We start from the raw sequence: 23,220 nt of genomic DNA, 5'->3' as shown, positions 1-23,220 counted from the left end.
TTAATTCACCCCTCCCTCAATAAAATGTATTTTAGGACTAGAACACAAAATACAGAACTATGCACTACAGAACAGGCACTAACTTGAATCAATATCTTATTTCAGCTTCTAAAAGCAAAACAAATAACTTCTATCTTGTAGCACAATAGAAACACATTGAAAAGGATAATTGCAGGAAAAGTGTGTTTGGTATGGCAGGATTCTCTTTTTGCATTTAACAACTGCCCCCAAGATTTTAGCCACTTTGCCACAGACTGGCCAAGAGGGAGCCAAAAGGATGAGGTTCAAGTGAACAGGTATTATTTATTGTGTTTTGCCCTAAAAATAATTTGGTGAAACCTATCATGGACCTACCATTACAATTCTAGCAAGCTTTACTTGAAAATCAGGTTAGAACTGCACCATAATGACTTGTGCTGTCTGGATGAACTCTAGAAGTAAAGAGTGTGGAGAAGTGAGTGCCTGAGGTCTAGCATAACTGCTACCCTGGCAAGAGAGGAGAGGCCAAGTTCTTTGGATTTATATTTAGTTTTGTTGTTTCAGAAGCTATCTGCCAATTGAAATGGAAATGATGCAGAGCACTAGTTACATCTATATCTGAAGACGACTGAAAATTCAGTCAGAGCCTGAACACTTTCTGTTTCACACTTGAGAGTTTCTGTCACACAACTTCCAATGTGTGGCAAAAGCACAGAAGGGTAAACTTGTGAAAAGGTTTCATATGGATGCCATTTCACAATCACTTCAATGTATATTGAGAGACAATGGATATGGGACCTACCCTATTATCTCTCTATTTTGGACAAGGTCATGATGATGAAGTAAGTCTGAGTAGCCCCTCAGTGTGTTCATTGGAGAAATTAAAACCACTCAGTGTGTTCATTGGAGAAATCAGACCAGGAAGGTTGGAAAGCAGTAATGAAATTCACAGGCCTGAGGCCACGATTGAGATAATTCTAGCCAAACAATAACTTTTCTTCTAATAACCATAGCTATGGAGTTGCCACAAAATTAAGGGAAAAAACTCTCATAACTTGAGCAGTGAGTAAGATTCAAACTTTTAGTAGTTCACTCTCTTTGATACTAGGTCCATGCTAGCTTTTGTTACTGGAACTTTCATGAAATGGATATGATCAGATAGGGCTTTATTTGGGCCAGGAGCAGTGAATTTAAATGCAAACCTGCAATCAAAGGTTATGACTTCTGTTAAAAGTGTAAATGAAGTACTTACTTTCTCTAGATCTGGGTATGACTTAATGCACTAATATGCATACCGTGAATAGACATGCAGAAAGGGATCATTTTTATGAGAGTGGAGAAGAAACATAGGCTTCCCTGAGGTTCACAAAGTACCTGCAGTGCTTTAATAGAATGATGACTTAGGGCTTTACCAATTTAAAATAATTATTATTGCCAATGTTTGTGCCAAAGGGCCACACATACACATATTTCTCAATTCAGCTTTATAGTAATACTCCTGGAGATAACACCAGAGATTAGTTTCAGTATGGACTGGTGCCATTAAGTAATAGATAAACAGGGTTAGAGGGAGCATTTATTTCAGTCTAGACTTCTTATGGGTGCACCTCATAATTTAGATGACTTCTCCTACCTATTTTAACATACTTTATCTCAATTTAGACTTCTAAACAGCAGTGGAAAAATGAAACATCCAGGTGACAGAGCACAGCTTGTGTGTGTGTGTAAAACTTTCCATTTAAACTACATAAAAATGGACTTACAAATGAGTTGATTCCCCACAGATCAGAGTCTGCTCCTGTTAGGTATCTAATTATTTAAGTTATCCAAGAAAGTTACTAATTTAATTATAAGATTTTTCTGCAGTTGTGCATAATTTAAACTATAGTCAAGCTATAGGTTGCAAGCAATTATCCTTGTAATAATACTGCATGTACTTCAATGTCACTCAGCAATATATAGAAGCATGTCCTGGTCCACTGCATATCTTTGTTGGGTCAGTAAATCATAGGAATGCATCTGAGATTCAGGAGGGCCAAAAGCAAGATATAAAAATCTGGGGTGAGTGATGCTTCCTCAAGGATTCTGTAAGGAATTTGGGAGGGAGACTGTTTTGGTCACCACAGTAGACATCTTATACTGGGAAATTGATGCAGGGAGTGTGGTCCTTTAATAATCTTGAGACTTCTTGCCATCTTTTAATACCATTAACCAGTGTATTTTTTATTCTTGGTTGCTGGAGGGCTGGAGTGATTGGATCTCTGTGGTAGAGTTTGAATACCTTCTTGTCCGGTCATCTGTAGAAGATGGAAGTGAGAGGCAATTACTGTTTGGCATCACTGGGCTATGGTTTCCCAAAGAGTTCTGCCTTATTCTTTTTGTTATTTAGTATTTACAGGAATCTGCCCAGAAAGATAATCTAGTGCTCTGGAACAAGATGCAATCAGTATGCTAATGATAATCAGCTCTTTTAGTTACTTGACTTCAAGGAAACGATTGAAATGTTGAACACTTGGCTGGATGACGGCAAACAAACTGAGATTAAATATAGACAAGAAGGTGCTGTTGATCAAAAGGAAGCCTAGCTCAGGGATTGAAATTGATCCTATTCTGGAAATGGTTATGGTTTCCCTGAAAGATCAAGTTTGTAGCATGGGAACGTGTGTCCATTCCACTTAGTGCCCCTGGATCATCAGGTGTCAGTGTCAGTGTATTTCCATCAACTACATTTAGTGCACTAACTGCGATCATTCAATCTAACCTGGGAACCACTGTCCATGCCTTTGTTACATCATGTTTAGACTATTGTATATGGGTCTATCATTGAACAACATTCAGAAATTTCATTGTAAAATGTATACAACACCATGTTTGATTATTTTGTATTGTATTAACTTCTGTTGTTACCCACCTCGATCCCCAAAAGGGAAAAGGCGGGATATAAATAAATAAATAAATAATTATTATTATCATAATCATATTGCTCTAATTTGGAAAGTTCTGCGCTGGTTGCCAGTTAATTTGGGGCTCAGTTCCATGCACCAGTTTAACCTTTAAAGATGCCAATAGCCTCTAGGGCCTGGCTATCTAATGGACTACCAGTCTTTTTATGAATGTGCATGGTTGTTAAAGTCAGCAGCAGATATACTTTTCAAGATTTCCCTTTTTTGCTTCATGAGCATCTGGGAAATGACTTTCTCTTATGGCACACACAAGCTCTGGAATGCATTCCCCCAGGAATTAGCACTGGACATTTCTTTTAAAGGTTTCTCACTTGGTTTTAAAAATGGATTTAAATGTTTATAAATTTTTAAAATGGATTATTCATTTTTATGCCACTTGGGTTAATTTCAGAAAGGTGAAATAACAATACTTTATATCAAAACAATGAAATATGCTATATAAGCATAAAAAACATGATTGATTGTAGATCCAAATAAAAAACACATTAAGTGCTGTATTAATGGAGCAGGAGTTACACTTAAGGGTAGACTCAGATAACATTGGCTTGGATGCTGATTAGTGGATGTCTGTTTGTGGACTACTCTCACTGGCAGAAAAAAGAGGCACAATTTTTGCTGTGTGCTATTGCACTAGTTCTACTCCTGCTGGATGCTTACTCTTGGCCTTAAATGGCCCAGCATTATTTATGTACCTATAGGCTCCTGTACTGCTGAGGAGCAAGAGCAAGTTAAGGATATGAGAATAAAGGAAGGGCTATAGTCATGGAAGGTCTATGAGAGATGCTAATCTTCCTCTCAAAGCAGGACAATACTCTCTTCAAGGCGCTGTTCAGCTTTGAGTCTGATGACATGACAGTGACATTGTGGGCTGCAAGGGAAAATGAGTTGGAAATTGTGTTTCTAACGTCCACTGGTGGGAACCTCTGATGGATTTTTCAAAGAAAGATAATTCAGAATCGAAGTCAATATTATTTTTACTATGATCACAACAGCGTATTTATTTGAAGCTCTTATCACATGTTTAGCTCAAGAAGTCCTTGAGCTGAAGAAAGTTCTCATGATGAATTTTTCACTGCAGGAATGACAGCTTCATTATTTCAAGTTTGAATCAACCTCAAATAAGAGATTAACTAACCATCAAATTAATTAAGGTTTGAAATGGGAAGCCTAGTTGTTTATGTAAATCAATATTAAGATATTTCCGTTACACAAAAACAAGTAGCAAAATTTGGAATTACTCTGTCATTGTTTTAAACAGAAAAATTAAAATGTATTAATCTGTCCCTTTTTTTTGCCAAGTTTTGACAGCTGTCAATAGGAAGATCTGATTTCTTTATCCAACCTTCAGAAATATAAGATTAGTATCTTCAGAGAAAGATCGTGCTGCAGTTTCATTGCCCCCAACTCTATTATTGCATTCTTGAACTGCAGAGTATTCATTTGTGGGCACTGAGGTAGCCAGTGGGAGGGTATTGATTGGAGTATAATGTCCTGTGAAGCAGGGAGAGGAAGATGAAAAAATGTTTTCTGCTTAATGGGTTGGTATTAAGTAGGTGGGAATGGCTTCTAATTAGCCAACAATTGCTGTGTTTCCCAGTTTTCCTCCCTTCCCTCCTCCTGTCGACCACCAGCTGCCAATCTCCCTCTCCCTTTTTTGTGTGTGTGGAGTTCATTGCTCACTGCAGTGAAAGCCTTTGTTTAAAAAAGAGGGCTCCCAGGGTCTCAGCTGCCGGGGTACTGCTTGCTGCCTGCGATGAGTAGCAACTGTCAGTTTATTTTATCTCAGCCTTTTCATCATTCTGCTGAAACTGGTCGAGTGAAACCACCTGAGAGACCTGAGGATTCAGTACCTACAAGTCATTAGCCAGGACTGCTCAGACTCTCCCCACACAGCAAGTCAACTGAATACAGCCTAAAATACAGTCTACTTTAACCCCATGTTTTCCTATGGACATTTGACACTATCACTGGCTAAAGAGATCATTTCTTTATCTCACTTTAATAAAATTAGTATGAAAAAGTACTTTCCAGTAGCTCACAGTATTACAGCTGCATGTAAGCTTGAGAGCTTTAACCGTAACACGGAATGTGTGTGCATACATGCACAATCCCTTATGCCAGTCTCTTTCATCTGCAATGCTTTCCTGTATGTAGGTAATATTCTGGAGAACAAAATTTACAGTCAACAATATTGCCATTATCAATTTTTCCATTTCTCCGAATCTTTTTGATTCTACATTTTTGAGGGAAAGGGGGATTAAATACATGTAGTTGTAATGTAATCATTATACAGTTGTTTTTCATATACAAAAAAACACATTCAATTTTGGGAGGACACGAAATGTAGCTTAATTTATGTCATATGTGCATTTTATCCCTTCTTGGTAGCTCTTTATGATTGTTTTAAATATAGTATCTTTAGATTTGATATAATAACAGAATGTTATTATAAGACTCATAAAGACAATTTGTCACACATCATATATATTTTCCTTTAAACAGGGAACTTTTCAGTTTTATTAAAAACCACAAAGAGGAGGTTTAAATTATCATCAGAGAAAATATTACAGTACATAATGAATAACCTGTTGCTTTCAATATTAGTATTAGTAACAATATCCCTATCTGTTGCTCAAGAAGTTTGGTAAATCCCATGTGATGAGAATATGACGCTAACAGTTTTCTAACCATGTCCTCTGTGGTTTAATGTAAGAATACAGGTAAATAAAAGTGGCTAGTCTACTGCTCAGCATGAATTTTGAGAGAAATTTCATCTTATCTGTAATTCTGCTTGAATATCAAGTATTACATGCATATATTTTACTGTAACTATAAAGAAATTAGGAAACAAAGTAATTGCAAGGAATCATAGATGACAGCATTGCCATCACAACAACAACATCTAAACAATTTACATTTTCTTAACAAGGCCTTTTGGGAGATCACATTTTAGACAACTGGCTCAGTTGTTTTGGCTCATCTAATATAATTTATATATAGTAAAAGGGCATAAATAAAATATATGTGTACATTGTGCATTCACTCCAAAACATAGTTGTTAAATATTAAATAGCACCCAATATGCTCTGGGGTTGAAATACCAGGATGAAACTGATAAAAGTTTTGAAGTGCCTATTGGGCAGTGGCATAATATTTATTATTTTATAGTTGTAAGGTGATAGTCTGCTTCTGGGACCCCACAGTTCAAAATGTTGTGTATTCCTTAGAATTCAGTGAGAACAGTGCTGATCAATCATCTTCAGTTCGTGGCCATGGTTCTTCTAAGAATTCTAAGACATTTTAACCTGGAATTTTCTCTGGGTTAAAGTGACAGAAATGGGAGAGCAGTGGTTGGTGTCACTTTAACATACAGGTTGACCAGTGCATATTAATCAGTGTAAAATTAAGGGCAAATGCAGACATTCATTTAAGTTTGTAGAATATACAACCAGCAGGGAATGGGACAACACCCATCCTGTCCATTGTGCTATCTCTATGTGCTGCCAGACATTCATTGTTGCATTCAATATTTGCAAATGATCAACACAAATTGATCTACAGTGGTTTGTAAGTCTAAAGCATAGTTGTTAACCCACATTGCCAGGAAATTACTTTTTCTTCAAGTGCAGAGATAGGTTGTCTTTTAGGGGTTGTCTCCATGAGTGATAAAATGAGGTTCCACCCTGTTTTGAAACCTACCTGAATAAACAATTCACATGGCCAACACAGGAGGATTCAGAAATGAAGCCATGTTTGGGGCTAAATACCAGAGTAAAATAATAACTGGTTTGCTCCAATTCAACCTGGAAAGTGCAAACTATCACACTGGTGTGCAGACTATGCACTTGTACTGAGATGGGGGGAGGAGCCAGCAAGCCACCAGCACCATGGCTGCTCATAATTTTTTGTTGGCTTGCCCACAAATCAATTGCACATATGTGTGAGTGGTCAGCTGCACCATCAACCATCACACAGCCCATGAAGCAAAAGGAGACTTGCCAAGGTCACCCAATGGCTTTCTGTGATTCAGTGAGGAGTTGAACTCTTGCCTTCAGAGTCCAACACTATGCTACACTGGCCCTCTTTGGCTCTCCTTCCCTTATAAAGTTATCAGTGGTGGGAAACCTGTGATCTATGGCCAATTTACCAAAGGCCTGTGGTATAACAGAGCCCTCTGTCCCAATCTTTAAAATGTGGATCAGGCAAAACCACATGCTCAAAACCACATGTTCAATTCTGTGATGCAAAATGACTGCACCAGATAGCTCCCTCTCTTCCCAGAAATGAAGAGTACAGAATATTGAAAGTATGAATCTGTGTAGAAATGTTATCTCAAAAGACATCCCTGTTCATGTAGGTAATAGGTTACATGGAAAACAGTTGTCCCTGTTTGGATAGGTTGAAGGAGAGGTGGAACAATTATGTTGGCTTTTAAAAAAAATATGGGATGGCCCTGCTTGGAGATGAGAACGGTAAGGAAGTGCCAAAAAGAAGAAGAAGAAGAAGAGGAGGAGGAGGAGGAGGAGGAGGAGGAGGAGGAGGAGGAGGAGGAGAGATGGGAATAGATTAGAAGGAAGAAAGAGAGGAAGAAAGACAAGGCAGAAAGAGAAAAAGAAAAGAAAAGGCATGGCTAAATGCACATCCTACTTTGGGCTTTGGCAGCACCCGCAGCCAGATGCAGCCCCAAACTAATTTTTCTCATGTGTTACTGGACCTTCAAAAAAGATTCACCCCCATGGCACAAAATATAAATTAGCAAATCAATAATCAGGTAGAGGCTCCAACAAAATTAATGATTTTTCCCTTTCCTCCTTTTAGTATGCAGTTCATGGGGCAACCAACTATTAACGAAATGTACTAATGAATCACCATGTAAAGACAAAGTTATAAATGAAGTATTAAAAAGATGAAAGAAACTTTAAAAATGTATGCAGAACTGAAGGGATAAAGTGTTTAACTGAAAAGTATAAAATAGGTATAGGTGATGTTTTAATGTTCATATGGAAAATAGTAAAGGGGGCATAAATTGCAATTAACACCAAAAATGAGAATAACTGTTTGTGCCTTTTACCATAAAAGAATAATAAAAATGCCAGATCTGATGGGTACACTTAACTATGCAACTACTTATTAATTAAACACATGCTGGAGTAACAGAGTGAAATAAATGACTTTGAATTAAAATCATTCTTTATCCCTACAACATTGTGAGATATTAGGAATCCCATGAAAGCACAATCATTCCCTCTATTTTTCCAAGTAGGTTGGATGAATTTTAGCACAGAGATGGAGATAAGGTTGACCCTCCACATTGGCTTGCTTTGACTTTTGCAGATTTGATTATTTGAGGTTTTGATTAATATATTCTCTCTAGGAATCTCTATGTCATCCAGCGTAACTCTGCCAGACATTGATCGTGGTGTTGTGCTGGAGAACCTAGATGTTCAAAACCACTTTTTGTAGGTCCTCCAGCATGATTCTATGATCAACCTCTGGCAGATGTGACCTTAGAGTTGCACTGGAGGACCTGGAGATTCCCAGAGAGGTATTTCTCTTAGGTAAAAAGAATAATGTTTTTATATTTGTGGTTTCCCCACATTCACAAGGGTCCTCCACCCCTAATCCCAGCAAATGTGGAAGGACCACTGTATTCTTAAACATTTCCTTACTAATGGCTTCCAGTTTCTGTAGGGGCATGACATACCCAACTAATAGGCTGAACACAGCTTGCCACACCATTTTATCTGGCTGACAGTGACTTGGTCTAGGCCAGTCTCCTTCCCAAGGGAGAGACAGAAGGGACAGGAGGAGTGACACTGGCTCTTTGAGGCCATGGTTTTGGCTGTGTTATGCCTTCTCCAATGCAGAAGGCACAAGTAGAGCAAAGCTAGTTTTCTTTAAGCTTTCTCTCCTCAAATTCACCTTGGGGGGGGGGGAGGGGCTGAACTTTCCTTAAATTTTTTGGTTCAGCCTGAGCCTGCCCCCTTCTCCTCTTGGCTGAAATACTTAGTGAACCATCTTAATAAAGATAGACTGTTTTGCTTTCAAAATGGATCCCCAATTAAATTGTTATATTCCTCTGAAAGGACAGTACTCAGATTAGTTTCAAGTAACAGAGCAATCCAGAAGCACTTTCAGAAGCAATACTAAATGACATAAACCAGCTATTTCTGAAAGAATTGATACCACAGGTATACTCCTGAGACACTGGACTTTTTCAAGTGAGATTATGTTAACAATGGCTGAACTTATATGAGGGCTGTATCCCAACTCCTCCGCGTAGTATCCTGTCATAGTTTGACTGCCCTACTGGCACACACACCTGAAATCAGTTTGGAAAGTCACATAGGACCCCTTCATGTAGTCACATCAGTACATGACCTGGGGTGTTTCTACTGTGTGGACGCATCCCCCATATCAGTTTAGGTACAGTCCCATAATTTCAGCAGCTTTGGAGTTTTCTTTTGTTTGTTCCCATCACATATTTACATATTTGCAAATCAAGTAGCCTTTCTCCATTTTCCATCATTCTGACTGCCCACCTGCACTCTCACTGGATTAGGTGGATACCTGGGCAGTCACCTCAGTCCTCACATGTGTTGCTTCTGCTTCCCCTAATTGGCTTTCTCATTTTCTAAAATTAATTCCCAGGAAAGTGGGTGTAGGATCAACGGCTCATGATGCAATCTTATAATGGTCTAATCAGACTGTCCTATTGAATTCAATAGTGCTTACTCCCAGGAAAGTGTTTTACAGCATTTGCCCCAGGATGGCCTCAAAAGGACATTTAAAGGCAAGCAAATATTTGAGATCAAAGATTCACATATGTCTGGAGTGCAGAGGAGGGAAAAGAGGAAAAAAATGGCAATGTTGCTTTTAATAGGCAGTTAGCTCAGCAGTTAACAAATTGTGCTTTTTGTATTTCATTATTATTTGGGCCCACCATTTACATTTTACATCCTTATAACCCATAAAGTTAATACTTCATGTATCTGAGTAAGTGGATTCCAGTTTGCAAAAGTGTATGATAACAAAATGTATTAAAGCACAATCCTATGTCTATTCAGAAGTCCTACTGACTGTAATGAAACATCCTCCCAGATCTGTAGTCTTCTTGGTGGTTTTAGTAGCAACAGCTACTGATCTAGCTGTACCACTTTGAAAGTATACATTATAAAAACATTTTAAATATTTAAAGACATTTTAAAAATGTTATGGTTGTTATCACACACACACACACACACACACATATAATAGCTAGCCAAGGAGAAATTCTACTATTTGACCTGTCTACTTATTTTACATGGGACAGGAACTCATTTTCTACCTATGTTTAACTGATAGACAGTAAATCAAATCAAGTCTTAATGAAAAGTCATATAAGTTTTTTTTCAAAATTTATACTGCCATGAGGAAACATTGCTTTATAACAGAAAACCCCAACACAGCTAAAAATAAAAAACAGTTTATGAAAATATTTATATCCGAAAATACTGTAGATGATACTTTCAGCGTCTAAGCTCTGCAGCTCTGAGAGTGAATAAATAGCAAATGATGTGTTATCAGACGATGATTTTTTTAAAAAATATATTTGAAAAACCAATTCAACATGTAATTTACAGGATATTTTAAAGACTGTGCTGGTACATTAGGCCTATTCCAATGTTCAGACCCCAGGTAAAGTATTTATTCTGCCTTGAGCCCAATAGGGCTTTTTTTTCCCTTTCATTTTGTCTGGCTAGCATTATGGTGAATTAGCAAGAAGAGGAACACTGTAAGATATTTTATCACCTCACTGTTTTGCATATTGGATAAAATTGTTGCCTTAAGTACAAACTTTGTGTACATTTTGCAAACCACTCTTTCACTCTACAGCACAGTGGGGGAAAGGTTTCAGAAAGTCACAAGAAAAAAAGAACTGTCATTTCCCCCCTTTCTCTTTCCTAATCATTGTCCTTCTCACATGCAGAAAATGTCCCACAGAGCAGATGCCATGGCAATAGTTATCATCAGATGTGATAATAAATGAAAAATGATGTTTTCAGTGAAAAATGTTTTTCAATGCATTTATCTCACAGATCAGAATTGGGATAATTCAATAGTTATCTTTTATTATGACATCTGTCTTATTATGACAGACATTGCATTGGTTCAATATATATTCCAGTTCATAGTTTATATTTAAAAAAACATTTCAGATTGATACTTCCTATTTTATGGACATAAAAACGTATCCTCTGAGCACAATGCACTCAGATCTTCTGTCAGAGAATTTCTTTGTTGGAAGAAATACCCACAGTTTAGCTGAGATTCACAGCTGAAATAATACATGTCTGTGAGCATGAGGTCTTCAACAGATATCAAGAAAAGGATCGCAGCTCACAATGCAAAATGTTACATTAACTTCTAGCATACTGATGAACAACCTGGGCCCTCTGGCTTTCCACAGAATTAATGAGATAAAGCTCTTTCTCAATTTTCTCTTCTGATGTGATACTATATAGGCATGGATACAGAATATTCTTAGTTAACGGGATTACAAGTACTAAGGTCAGGATGCAAAGGAAAGCATTATAGGATCAAAATAAATAAAATGTTACATTTAATTTCTTCTTGCAATAACAGAATTGTAATCAACCAGATGTTTTCTAAAGTTGACATTGCAATGACATTTTTAAAGGTGAAAGCTAGTATGTATGTATATATGATAATAAAATTAAAAAATTTAAAAAGTGAAAGCTAATGATCTTCCAGCAAAATATTTCCATTATATATATACTCTCTCTCTCTCTCTCTCTCTCTCTCTCTCTCTCTCTCTATATATATATATATATATATATATATTATTTACTAATTAACAAAACTTCACAAAGTAACAAATCTTACTTCCATACTGGATAATGGTAATCCAATAGGATTAAACTCTGCAGATAATTCAATAAAAATAAACAAGAAAGATGACTTAACCATAAGGACAATGCAACACTAATGTGTTTCATAACTAGTGTCTTACCAACTGTAAAAGGGTCATTGCACATGTCATTTCTGTTTTCCTTCCAGGCTAGCAGGTACTCGACACTGGCTTGATCTGCAGCTTCTGTTCGACTGTTAACTTTCAGCATCATGTTATGAGCTCTTCCGATGCCACAATATACCTTTGTTTCATTCAACAGGGCCAAATCTGAAAGAGCATTTGCTCCTGCAAATGCCTGATTGAAATATTCACAAGCCTTGGAGTAGTTCCCCTGATAAAATAAATTTACATATACATTCTAGCATTTATATATTTCAAAGTTTTAGATTCCACTTTTACAGATTTTAAGAGGAATTGTTGAATTGCTGATCACATTTACAGAGAGACAAAGTATATAATTTACTTTGGTATTTGACACTACCTCACTGAGTCGATTTTCTAAAATGCAAAATGAAAAGAACATTATACAGTATAGCAGAAAAAATGTTGAACAATATCCTGTCTTATCACCTGTAAAGTGATCTAACAAAAGGGACTGTCCTATAAGGGATACTATTGGTGTACAATAATATCTTACTTCACAAGGAAAGGAAGAGGGAAGAGGTTGCCATTGCCTCTTAGGCTGAGAGAATGTAACTTGCTCTAGATCACTGAGTGGGTTTCCATGGCTGAATGGGAATTTAAACCCTGGTCTCCTACAGTTATAGTCTGACACTGACACCACTACACTACACTGGCTTGGTAACTACAAGTACACTAAGCATTCCAAATCTAAATAGAACAAGTGTTGATCCTCCTTAGAATGTGTCCACACAAGAGCTGCCTCTTACACTGGGTCGAATTTGAAGGGATGAAAATGAAAATCTGGTTTTATTTCTTCCCTCTCCCATTCCAGGCCTGACACTAACTGACAAGCTCCTTCTGAGGAATGAGGGAGCTTCTAGAACTATGTGGACTGCAGTGCGGACAGACAGCATGAGGGTGATGGGTGGAAATTAAGGGAGAGGACTGGATGTGAAAAAATACCTTCTACTCATGGAAGGCCCCTCTATGTACTGTAGGCAGTGGGTTGACAAGGAATGAACATCTGGATGCAGACAGGTAGTGGAAAATTCTACCAATTTCCTCTGCCCTACATTCCTGAAAAACTGTATTGTTTTAAAGGTCCATCCAGAATAACACATGGGGTGGGAATTTCCTACAAGGGAAAGGCAGAATTTACAAAAATCACTGCCCCTTTCCTTTCTCTAAAAGAGGGGAACTACAGAAACCTGGTTCTCTCTGTCCATGGAAAGAGTCCTCCCATTTGTGGACAGTCAACTCTGAATCTTACCCATTAATTTTTATCACATTTGTACAAAGAATTCTGCCTGCCTACAAAACTCTAACTCCTTTGTACAACTAATATACAGCTACTACTATGTACATAATACTGAGAGCCTGTGTGGTGTATTGGTTTGAGCATTAGATTAAGTCTCTGGAGACCAGGTTTCGAATTCCTTCTCAGCCATGGAAACCCAGGGGGTGACCTTGGGCAAATAACGCTCTCTTGGCCACAGAAGGCAAAGGAGACCCCCTTCTGAACACTTCTTACTAAGAAAAACCTTGAATAAGTTTGCCTTAGGGTCACCATGTTGGAAATGACATGGAGGCACACAACAACAACAGCAGCAGCAACAACAACATGATATTGGGTACATATGCCAGTTTTACTGTGATATCCCATACTACATGGAAGAAATGCATGCATTGCCTTATTTAATATGTGAATGAAAAAATGGTTAATGAAGTATGGGTGTTTTGTCTCATCTGGTTTTCCTATTTTTCCTGTTCCAAATTTGGTAAATTCCATTTAAACTTACTGTGAATTCAAGTATACCAAGCTGCTATGCCTGTCACTAATGTGAAAGTAGGCCTGCAAATACACTTAAATAATCTAAAATACCACTCAAGAGTATTGAATTGACGCAAGTTGAAGAAAAACCTAGAGAAAACTGGAACATAACATGAGATGTTATTTGAGAGTCTTTTTTGAATAGGTACTGGGGAAAAAAATCTTTAAAATATTTCAGCCATTACTTCATGATAAATACTTGACAAAAACAAAAACAGAAACTCATGAACACATTATGTATGCTTCTATACCAGGGCTTCTTCAAACAGTAAGCACGACAGGTATATGCGGTATTAAGACTACCTATGTTATCTTTTACTTGCTACCTCTGTAGCAGCTACAGAGCAGAATCACACCTGACTAGCTTTCAGTCATATCTGAAGCTGCACTGGAATATTTACTAGATCCAAATAGATGGAATGAGTTGGCACTAGGGAATCAGTTCTTGATGGATGCGAATGTTGCCATTATACTACGATAATGTCATCTTTCAGATACATTGTGCCAGTGAAGTTGCCAATACCACATTCCTGTTTATTAATTTGCTGGCACAATGTCAGCTGCCTAAGTGGATCTCAGCTGCCTACATTAATAAAAAACTTATATCTACCCATATATATTTAGTTATGTTGAAATCCACAACACCATAATCTAGAAGTCAGGAATGCTAAAATCACTAGTCTTACTATTGTACTTCCATGATTGTACTCCCATGATATCACCTTAAGGAATACAACAGTTAGGAAGTATAATCTGCAAGAATTGCATAGTGGAACTGCAGATAATGGGCTAGATAAAATGCCTTTGTTCCATGCATAGAACTGTTTCCATCAGCAGAATCAAGAATGAGTAATTTCTTTCTCTTTGCTTCAGGTAGGTCCTGCATGGCAGGAGGTTGGGCAGGGTGGCCCTTGTGGTCTCTTTCAAATCTATGATTCTATGACTACTCTCAAATTCTGTTCTGGAGGTTCAGGAAACCATTTGGGGCAGATTATTTGATAGCATGGTGGACTGGAGAGGGTAAGGATAAAAAAGTCTCTTTAGGGCTTGTGGACGTTTGCTAGTACAATAATTGGGCCATATTCTATTACAGACAATTAGGATCAGAATGTGTGAATACAGATTCTGACTAACTTAATACCAGTGCAGATATCACTTCTGAAAGTAATACTTACTCTTGCATTGTAAATGCTTCCAAGAAACATACATGCATCCACTAAGCTTTGGCTCAGTTGAACTCTCTTGGCAATATTCATGAACTTTTCCAAGTACATAATAGCTTCAGACACTTCTCCCTGACTAGGAATAAATGAAAAAAGACATCACATTTAATGAGAAAATTCATTATAGTATGGCTGACTTAGTTGATGGTCTACTGATCAATCTGTTAATCAAACTTTGTAAAATAAAGTTCTGTAACTTTATTAGTGTGAATTAGAAAATAATTGCAGCCCACAGCAACTAGCAAATATTATGAAGCTCATAAACATGATGGCCTTCTTCAAGATATAATTATGCTCTTTATCTGGGTAAGGTAAGGGTTGCCAGAGTCATACTACCTACCACATCTGCAGGTGTCACCTCCAATTCCCAATTCAATATACACGACCTGAGGTCATTTCCAAAACTAAGCTGAATATTGGCCAATGCACATTGATAAGACATTTGCACATTTTTTTTTAATAAAGCAAGTGATATTAACAACAAAGCTTCTCTATACACAGCATCTGCACCATTACCACACATGGCCAAATGCTCACATTTCTTTGTGAGTGAAACATCATACACTTTCTCTTTCTGAGTCTGTGTCATGGCAGGTGACCTTAATATTAGCTGTGAGCCTTGGTGTCTAATGTGGTAGTGCAGAAAACTAAATGTCAAGCCACTAGTGAGTCACAACCTACAGTCCTAATATAGAAATGTGAAGGAGCCAAAGTTTATACATAATAACAGTAGGAATGAGTTTCTTATTGTGTTTAAAAAAATAAGCTTCATGTTAATGTTATGCAGGAAAAGACAAGAGTTGTAAGGATACACACAAACACACCACAAATATGAACTATGTCTCCCAAAACATGGCATGCAGGTGTTGTCTAATTATACGTATGAACAAAAGAACTGAAGCCATCTGTGAAAACTACAATATCATAATGATTCCTTTGCTTGATTAAGTCTATCAAATTAATGCAATAAGATCATAAAGCATCTTAAAGATCACAATCATATACATGTCTACTCAAAAGAAAACCCTATTGATTTCAGTACTGCAGCCTGTAACTATCATAACACTAAAAAATGACTATTTTAAGTAAGTAACTCTTCATGCTTATAGGTTTTGTTTGGGTATGTTTACTAAAACAAAATGTACATACTTACAATTTGGAAAAGGCAGCAATCAAACATTATTACTATAATGCAAAATATATTGCAAACATTTACCACATGTCAAAGGGTTTCTATGGTTTAAAATAAGAGTCACATTTTGAGGCCTATTTTTCTTTCAAAGAGGAGAAAATCAAACATTTCCACAAAGAAGAGCTGAACTGATTTATATAAGTTAAAGGACAAGGTTAAAATGTTAGACAAATATTAATTCCAGTTTTTCTAGTTTTCTATATGCAGTGCACAGGTGCAACTTGAACAGCATATTATATGGTATAATCATTAAATTCATTCAACCAGACCTTAGAGAGTTAAAAACATATATTCTGAGGAAAAGTACTCCTCGGTCCAAAGAATGAGAATGAAACTGTGCAGAATATTTGTGTATCAAGGTGATTCCAGTTTCCAACTGGGAAAACAGGACTGTTAACACCCACATCCCTTGACAACTGTCCAATTATGTATATCACACTTGGCCTACTGTTTGCAGTAGAAGTAATCAATAAAGGATGTGGTTGAGTGAACATAGATTTTGGTTGAACCAATGCATGAAATCTTAATCATTTACTCAGAGTGGAGAAATCAAATAGAGCAGAGATGAAACAGCCACTGAGGGGTTTGTTGATTGTGCCACCAACTTTGTGGGTTAGAGGCTGAAAGTAATAAGTCAAATGGAATCAGTGACAAGAGAAAATGTAAAAAGGTTTTCTTAATGTAATGAATTAATAGAAATGTTTTTGATGTATTTTTGATCATTTTTTTTGATATTGCACTGCAAAATCCTATATGACACTTATGAAAAATAAGAAAGTTACTAGGTCATAGCAATTCTCTGAACAAAAAATATATATAAAGAAAAAAAGGAATTAATTTGATCTATAATCAAAAGGCAAAATGCCAACACAGAGCCTTATTTCTATCATGTGAATAAAACTTTGCTACAAGATTTAAAGAGAATTATAAAATGATTATTCAAGAAACAAACCCTAAACAAAAAGTATTATAGACTAACATCTACTTAGTATAACAAACTTTATTCCCTTTAAAATAGCAATTTGTTTCACTTCATATTTCATTAATACAACTGAACAGAACCTATATCCTGGGCAATTGCAACATATGGATCTCTGTCTTCAAAACACAGAATTTGTCACCTTCAGCACTTCTTATACAAACTCCTTGCCTTACAAAGTTTAATTAAATTTAATCAGATAAGAAATCCATGGCGCTTTACACTACATGGTTCTGATACTGGTACAATTTAATCCCCCAAATTAAAAGTAAAATAAAAATAAAACTTTATATAGTTTTGTAAGCAATCATCACCATCACAGTACTGTAACCGAGGTTGTCGAAGGTAAAGCCAGCATTTTTTTTTAAATGAAGAATACATTTAGAATCTTAAACATAACACATCCCTTCAGAATGGATGCATGGCCCCAAGAACATATTCTCTCAGTGTTCAGTTTTCTTTCCTATGCTATTTAACATATCCAGGAAACTGTTGGGAGATGTTGTTCAGAATCTTGGAGTCCAGTTCCATCAGCGTATGAATAATACTCAGATCTTTTCTTCTTCAGTGCAAAGAAGAAAACAAGTGCCTATAACCAGTAATGGACTAGATGAGAGTAAACAAATTGAAACTTAATCCTGATAAGGCAGAAGTGATGCTGGCTAGTCAACAAGCAGATTAGGGAATCACTGAATATTTCTGGGCCACCTTGCGGGGATGGGACTTGAAGGTGTTTAGTGGCTTGCCACAGGGAGCAAACAACTCCCTTGTTTCAACACCTCCACTGGCTGACAATCTATTTTTGGTCACAATTCGCAACATAATTTTGCTTGCATGGGAGATCAGTGCTATGCTCCTATAGTTGCTGCAGTCTCTTGTGTCTCCTTTTTGGTAGATGGGGATGTAAATTGATAGCTTCCAATCTGTTGGCCATTGTTTTGTTTTCTATATCTGTTGACATATGTCAACTGTACTATTGTACTAACTTTAATATCCTTCTAGTAAGTTTGTATTGGGAATATACTTTTAGTCAGTCTGTATTGGGAATGTGGGTAATAAAGCCTCTGACTGAGGGGCTCTACAGATGGGCAGGAAGGTGCAGTGAGATGCCACCCCTTTCTGCCCCGTTTCGGTGCCACGACAACCACACGTCATGGCACTGATCTGGCCTCCGCAGAGTACAAAAAAGAGCCAGTTTTTCTGGCTCCTTTTTATGTCTGTGAAATGGCACCATAGCCACTGCCGGGCGGCTTGATCACGCCCCTTTGGCACAGCGCCATTTGGGCATCGCACCAAAATGATGTCATCATGGCATGTGCCATCTGAATGGCTGCACGCCAAGATGGCGCCTGGGCAGTGTGGGGAGGGCTGTGAGTGTGGGGATGCTCAGCCCTCACCCTCCCTGCAGGACGACACTTTTTGCCCATCAGTACAGGGCCTGAATCATTCAGTTTTCCCCAGTGTACTGATCCAGCCAAACACAGAAGGGGGCTACCCATTGCATCTCTGTACACCACAGCTTTGGGATATCTCACTCCATTCATAAAGCTTTTTTGAATTCTGAAACAGAGGCTGTACAGCCTCCAATGAGAGTGGGTACTTTATTTTAAGCACTCTGGAACAGGGGTGGGCAAACTGTGGCCTGCAGGTCCTCCAGGATAAAAGAAGAATGTTTTGTTCCAAAATGCCCAAAAATAATCTCTGGCATCCCCCATCCACAGAACTATCAGGGGTCAAGACAAAATTCTGTGAAATTTTCAAAAAAAAAAAAAATTGTTTCCCTTCAGAATGTCCCAATATTTAGGGGTCCAGGATGGCAAAAAACATGTCCTCGTGTCCCACAGAAGGAGCAGATTTAGCCTTCCAAGGTTTCCTGGAGGGCTAATGCAGCCCCCTAGTTGCCCACCCCTGCAACTAGGGGGCTGCAGTTGCCCACCCCTGCTCTATAGGTATACTTTTCAAACCTATAAATACCCAACTATTAGAAATTATTGACATACACTAATGGGAAAAAACACCCTTGAGACTATTCTGTTCTATATACCACTGTCTTGACAGAGAAAACAGAAACTTTTGCTTTCAACAAGAAATATTAGGTTCAAGATTTGGTAGTTCAGTTACTGGAAAAACAGAAAACTTTCTCTGGGAAGTGATAGAATTTTCATGTGAACCTGGAAGAAGGACGTGGGGAGAACAAAGCTAGCATGTTCCCCTCAACACATGTTGATTTAACATATCATCATCATCATCATTAACATCATCACCATCATCAATAACAATGCCAAAACACACTGCAGAAATAATGCTAGAGAATTCTGGGAACTGTAGTTGTATGAGATGTTTAGCCTACTCTGTGAGAGAGCTCTGGTGCCACAGGAAACTAAAGTCCCAGAATTCCCCATCACTGAGCCAGGGCTATTAAACTGGTATCAAACTGCATTATTTCTGCAGTGTGTTTTGACTCATAGTTAAAAATTCACAGCATATCATATAAGGCTTGCTTCCCTTAAAAATCAATTTTCAGAGATCTGCCAGAATACAAAGTTTTTATCTGATTGCAAAAGATAGTAAGAGGGTCAGTTTAGCCTCTCTGTGAAGGGAGTTCCAGAGCTTGGGAGTAGCCATAAGGAAGCTCTCTCTGTATGGGTGGTGGGACAGTTCTTCTTACTGTGAAAGGTCATTAATTAGAAAATTAGTAAAAAGAGAGCGTAGTAAAAATGTACCTTATAGCATAGTAAAAAGAACATAGCAGTGTGGTTACTGCTTTCACTTATGGATATCTATTGATAATAAAGGAAATGCTTGAACCCTTTTCAAGAATTACATCACGCTAAAGCTTTACATTGCTTCTCCATGCTCAAAGAAGACACTAAAGGCTACCATTCACTTATTTGATACCTGCTTCTGGAAAATTCTCAGTTATGTCACTAGTGAAATTCAGATGATTAAAAGTAACAATTAAAATGATGCCATATAGGGATAACTATGCTGATACTGAAGTGACATGGAAATATGGCTTAAAACTGATATTAAAGTGTAACATAATTTTTTTTAAATGATACATTAATAAATATATAATTGTCCCAAATACTGATACTTAATACACCGAAGAGACCTCTAATACACATACACATTTCTCCATACATTTCAGTGGAGACAGCTTATTTCATTCTATATTCCGTGCGATTTGCTGATCAGCAGCTTTTATGAAAACAAGTGGAGCTGTTTTATATATATATATATATATATATATATATATATATATATATATATAAAACCTCTGTGAAATCCTAGAGGTACAAATAGGGTTCAGAAAAGGAAGAGACACTAGGGACCACATTGCTAACATGCGATGGTTAATGGAATGAACCTAGGAATTCCAGAAGAAAATCAACATGTGCTTCATAGATTGCAGCAAAGCCTTTGACTGCATAGATCATTAAAAGCTATGTAACGTTCATAAAGACATGGGAATACCACAACATTTGATAGTACTGATGAGAAATTTGTACTTAGGATAACAGGTTATTTAAAACCAGAGAGACAGAATGTTTTTCAATTGGAAGAGGGGTCAGGCAAGGCTGCATCCTATCATCCTACCAGTTCAATCTTTATGCAGAAAATATCATACTTCTGAACTCAGAGGTAGGAGAAGTAAAGGAAGGGACATCAACAATCTAAAATATGCGGTTGACATCATACTACTAGCAGAAAACATCACAGACTTGGGACAATTATCAAGAAAGGTCAAAGAAGAAAGTGCGTAAGTAGGCTGACTGCTGAACATAAAGAAAACAATAATAATGGCCATGAAGGATTTACATAAATTCAACCTAGACAATGTGGAAATTGAAATATGTAGTAAAAGAGATCCCATACCTCAGAACAAACATTGATCAGACAGAGACTTGTGTCAAGAAGTCAGAAAGGGGAGGGCAACTGTGAAAGAACTACATAAGATCCTAAAGTGTACAACTCAGCATAAAAGTCAGAATTGTTCAAGCCATTATATTCCCCATCACTATCGTATGGATGTGAGAGCTGGACAATGTAGAAATCTGAGCAAGAAAATCAGCTCATTTGAGATGTGGTACTGGAGAAGAGTGCTGAGGATACCGAGGACAGATAAAAAGACAAACAAATGGGTAACCGAACAGATTAAATCTGAACCCTTCCTGGAAGTCAAGATGACAAAACTAAAGCTGTCATATTTCGGCCACATCGTGAGAAGGCAAAATTCACTAGAAAAGGTGATAATGCTAGGGAAGGTGAAAGCAGTAGAATGCCTGATTGGATGGACTCAATTAGGGAGGCCATGTACCTGAAGCTACAGGACCTAAGTAGAACAGAGGAGGATAGGAGGTCTTGGAGAGGTCTCATCCACAGGGATGCCATAGGTTGGGGCACAAATGTGTTCTAGAGAATATGGTGAATTCTGGGCTGAGATGATTGCACATGATTTAATATGGAAAATCAGTACATTTCCATATTGACAAAACATTTGCTTATAAGAATGATTTTCCACCAAGCTTTAATGGGCTTGGTATTGTTAGAGCAAGCCACCTTGACAGTCATGAAATTTCAGTTAATCTGACTAACAAGCCCCACTGTTTTTAAGAGGGAATCTGAAATATGCCTAATTTTGGATTCAGTCAAAAGTATCTTCTGATTTTTGTTCCCAAGCCCCTATATATAGGTTGTAGAATCATCATTTTGATGATAATAAAATATATTTGAATTAAATATGTCTTGCTGGAAAAAGTGGGTAGAATAAAAAAGTAAAAAAAATATATACTTCTACAAAAGAATTCTAGAAAGGTTACACTGCAGCATGCTTATTGAAGCATGTTGTAATTTTCTGTGCTTTCTCTTTTTAACCTGCAAGATGCAGCAGACTGGTAGTTTTTCAGCCACAAGGCAAGATTCTGAAAGGCAAAGCAAACAGTGCACCTTTCAGTTCCTTTTAATAACACAAGGAGAGAAGATCATTTACAAAGAAATGTTTGGCCAGCATATCCTTATTTAAATAACTTACAATTAAAAGGTTAGGTATCGAAAAGAAAGCCATTACGTAAACTTTAAGCAGTAAGTAATAGGAAGCACCAGACATCTAACAATTTAAATCTTTCACAACTGAATGAATTTACAGTAACAGCAAGACAAGGATGCAATAGCTAACCTTATCAGGACCTTGGCTAAAGCTTGATATGCTCTTCCTAGACCAGTATAATCTCCCAATGTTTTGGATATTTGCAGGTAAGCATTCAGGTGCTGTAAGACAAAAAAAAAAAAAAAGATATTACAATGCTGAAACAACTTCTACACATAGTTTATCGATAGCACAATTAGTTTAAAATTCTTTATTTAAATTATTTTTGTATAATAGTTTCATATCACAGTAAACATTACACTTAAGATATCCAATTTAATAAAAATTTATCACTATTTTAGCATGGCTGGAAGCAAAATAATTGAGTACTGGTTAACAAAGCTGTTTACAAAATTAAGCTGTGTATACCTGCACAGCAATCATGAGACAGTATCAAACGTACACTATCTATCCATATGTGTCATCAAACAAACAAATGTACAGATTCACAGTAATAGTATAAATATTGTTTTCATTTTAAAACAGTCCAAAGGAATGAGATATAATATATTGTACATGATTTAAAATTAGGGTAGTTTTGAAAACAGATCGTCTGTTGTATACATATTTATTGCATGTACTTCTAATGATCTTTGCACAAAAGTGATTTGTTAATATTAATTTGGAATGCAGTCTATTAACGTGGCCTCTTCTGTAAGCAAAGGATTATAGCTGCCTCGGTGAAACATATGATCTTAATTTAAACACTGACATCATCTGTACTGCATAATTTCTTTTTCCATCAATTTTTTCAATAAGTAGAAAACATGTACATATAATGAAATCTCATTCCGTCTCCCGATCCAGCTCTTAGTTTCTTGACTCGATCTATTACACACATGAAGACACAAGAACTCTCCAAAGACT

At 37.1% G+C, this 23,220-nt stretch overlaps 1 protein-coding gene across 9 annotated transcripts in view; it reads right to left on the bottom strand.

Moving 5' to 3' along the window:
• The window catches only part of TTC29 (tetratricopeptide repeat domain 29), a 130,624-nt gene that overhangs the window by 22,995 nt on the left and 84,409 nt on the right, over positions 1-23,220 (bottom strand). For 7 of the 9 annotated variants that reach the window (XM_089527031.1, XM_089527029.1, XM_089527028.1 and 4 more), the window contains 3 exons: positions 22,384-22,475; positions 14,986-15,109; positions 11,956-12,187 (listed from right to left, as the gene is read on the bottom strand). In XM_089527031.1, the coding sequence (XP_089383157.1) occupies positions 11,956-12,187; positions 14,986-15,109; positions 22,384-22,475 (448 nt within the window). Of the gene's footprint in view, positions 1-4,981; positions 5,105-11,955; positions 12,188-14,985; positions 15,110-22,383; positions 22,476-23,220 lie in introns of those variants that run through there. The other 2 variants (XM_089527036.1, XM_089527037.1) reach the window with 2 other exon arrangements.

The sequence above is a fragment of the Sceloporus occidentalis genome, unplaced genomic scaffold (genome assembly GCF_023333645.1).
Source record: "Sceloporus occidentalis isolate IW3139 unplaced genomic scaffold, rSceOcc1.0.p SCAF_5, whole genome shotgun sequence".
NCBI classification, from domain to species: Eukaryota; Metazoa; Chordata; class Lepidosauria; order Squamata; family Phrynosomatidae; genus Sceloporus; species Sceloporus occidentalis.
Note: the sequence above shows the minus strand (reverse complement) of the source record. Positions and strands in the feature narration are given on the sequence as shown.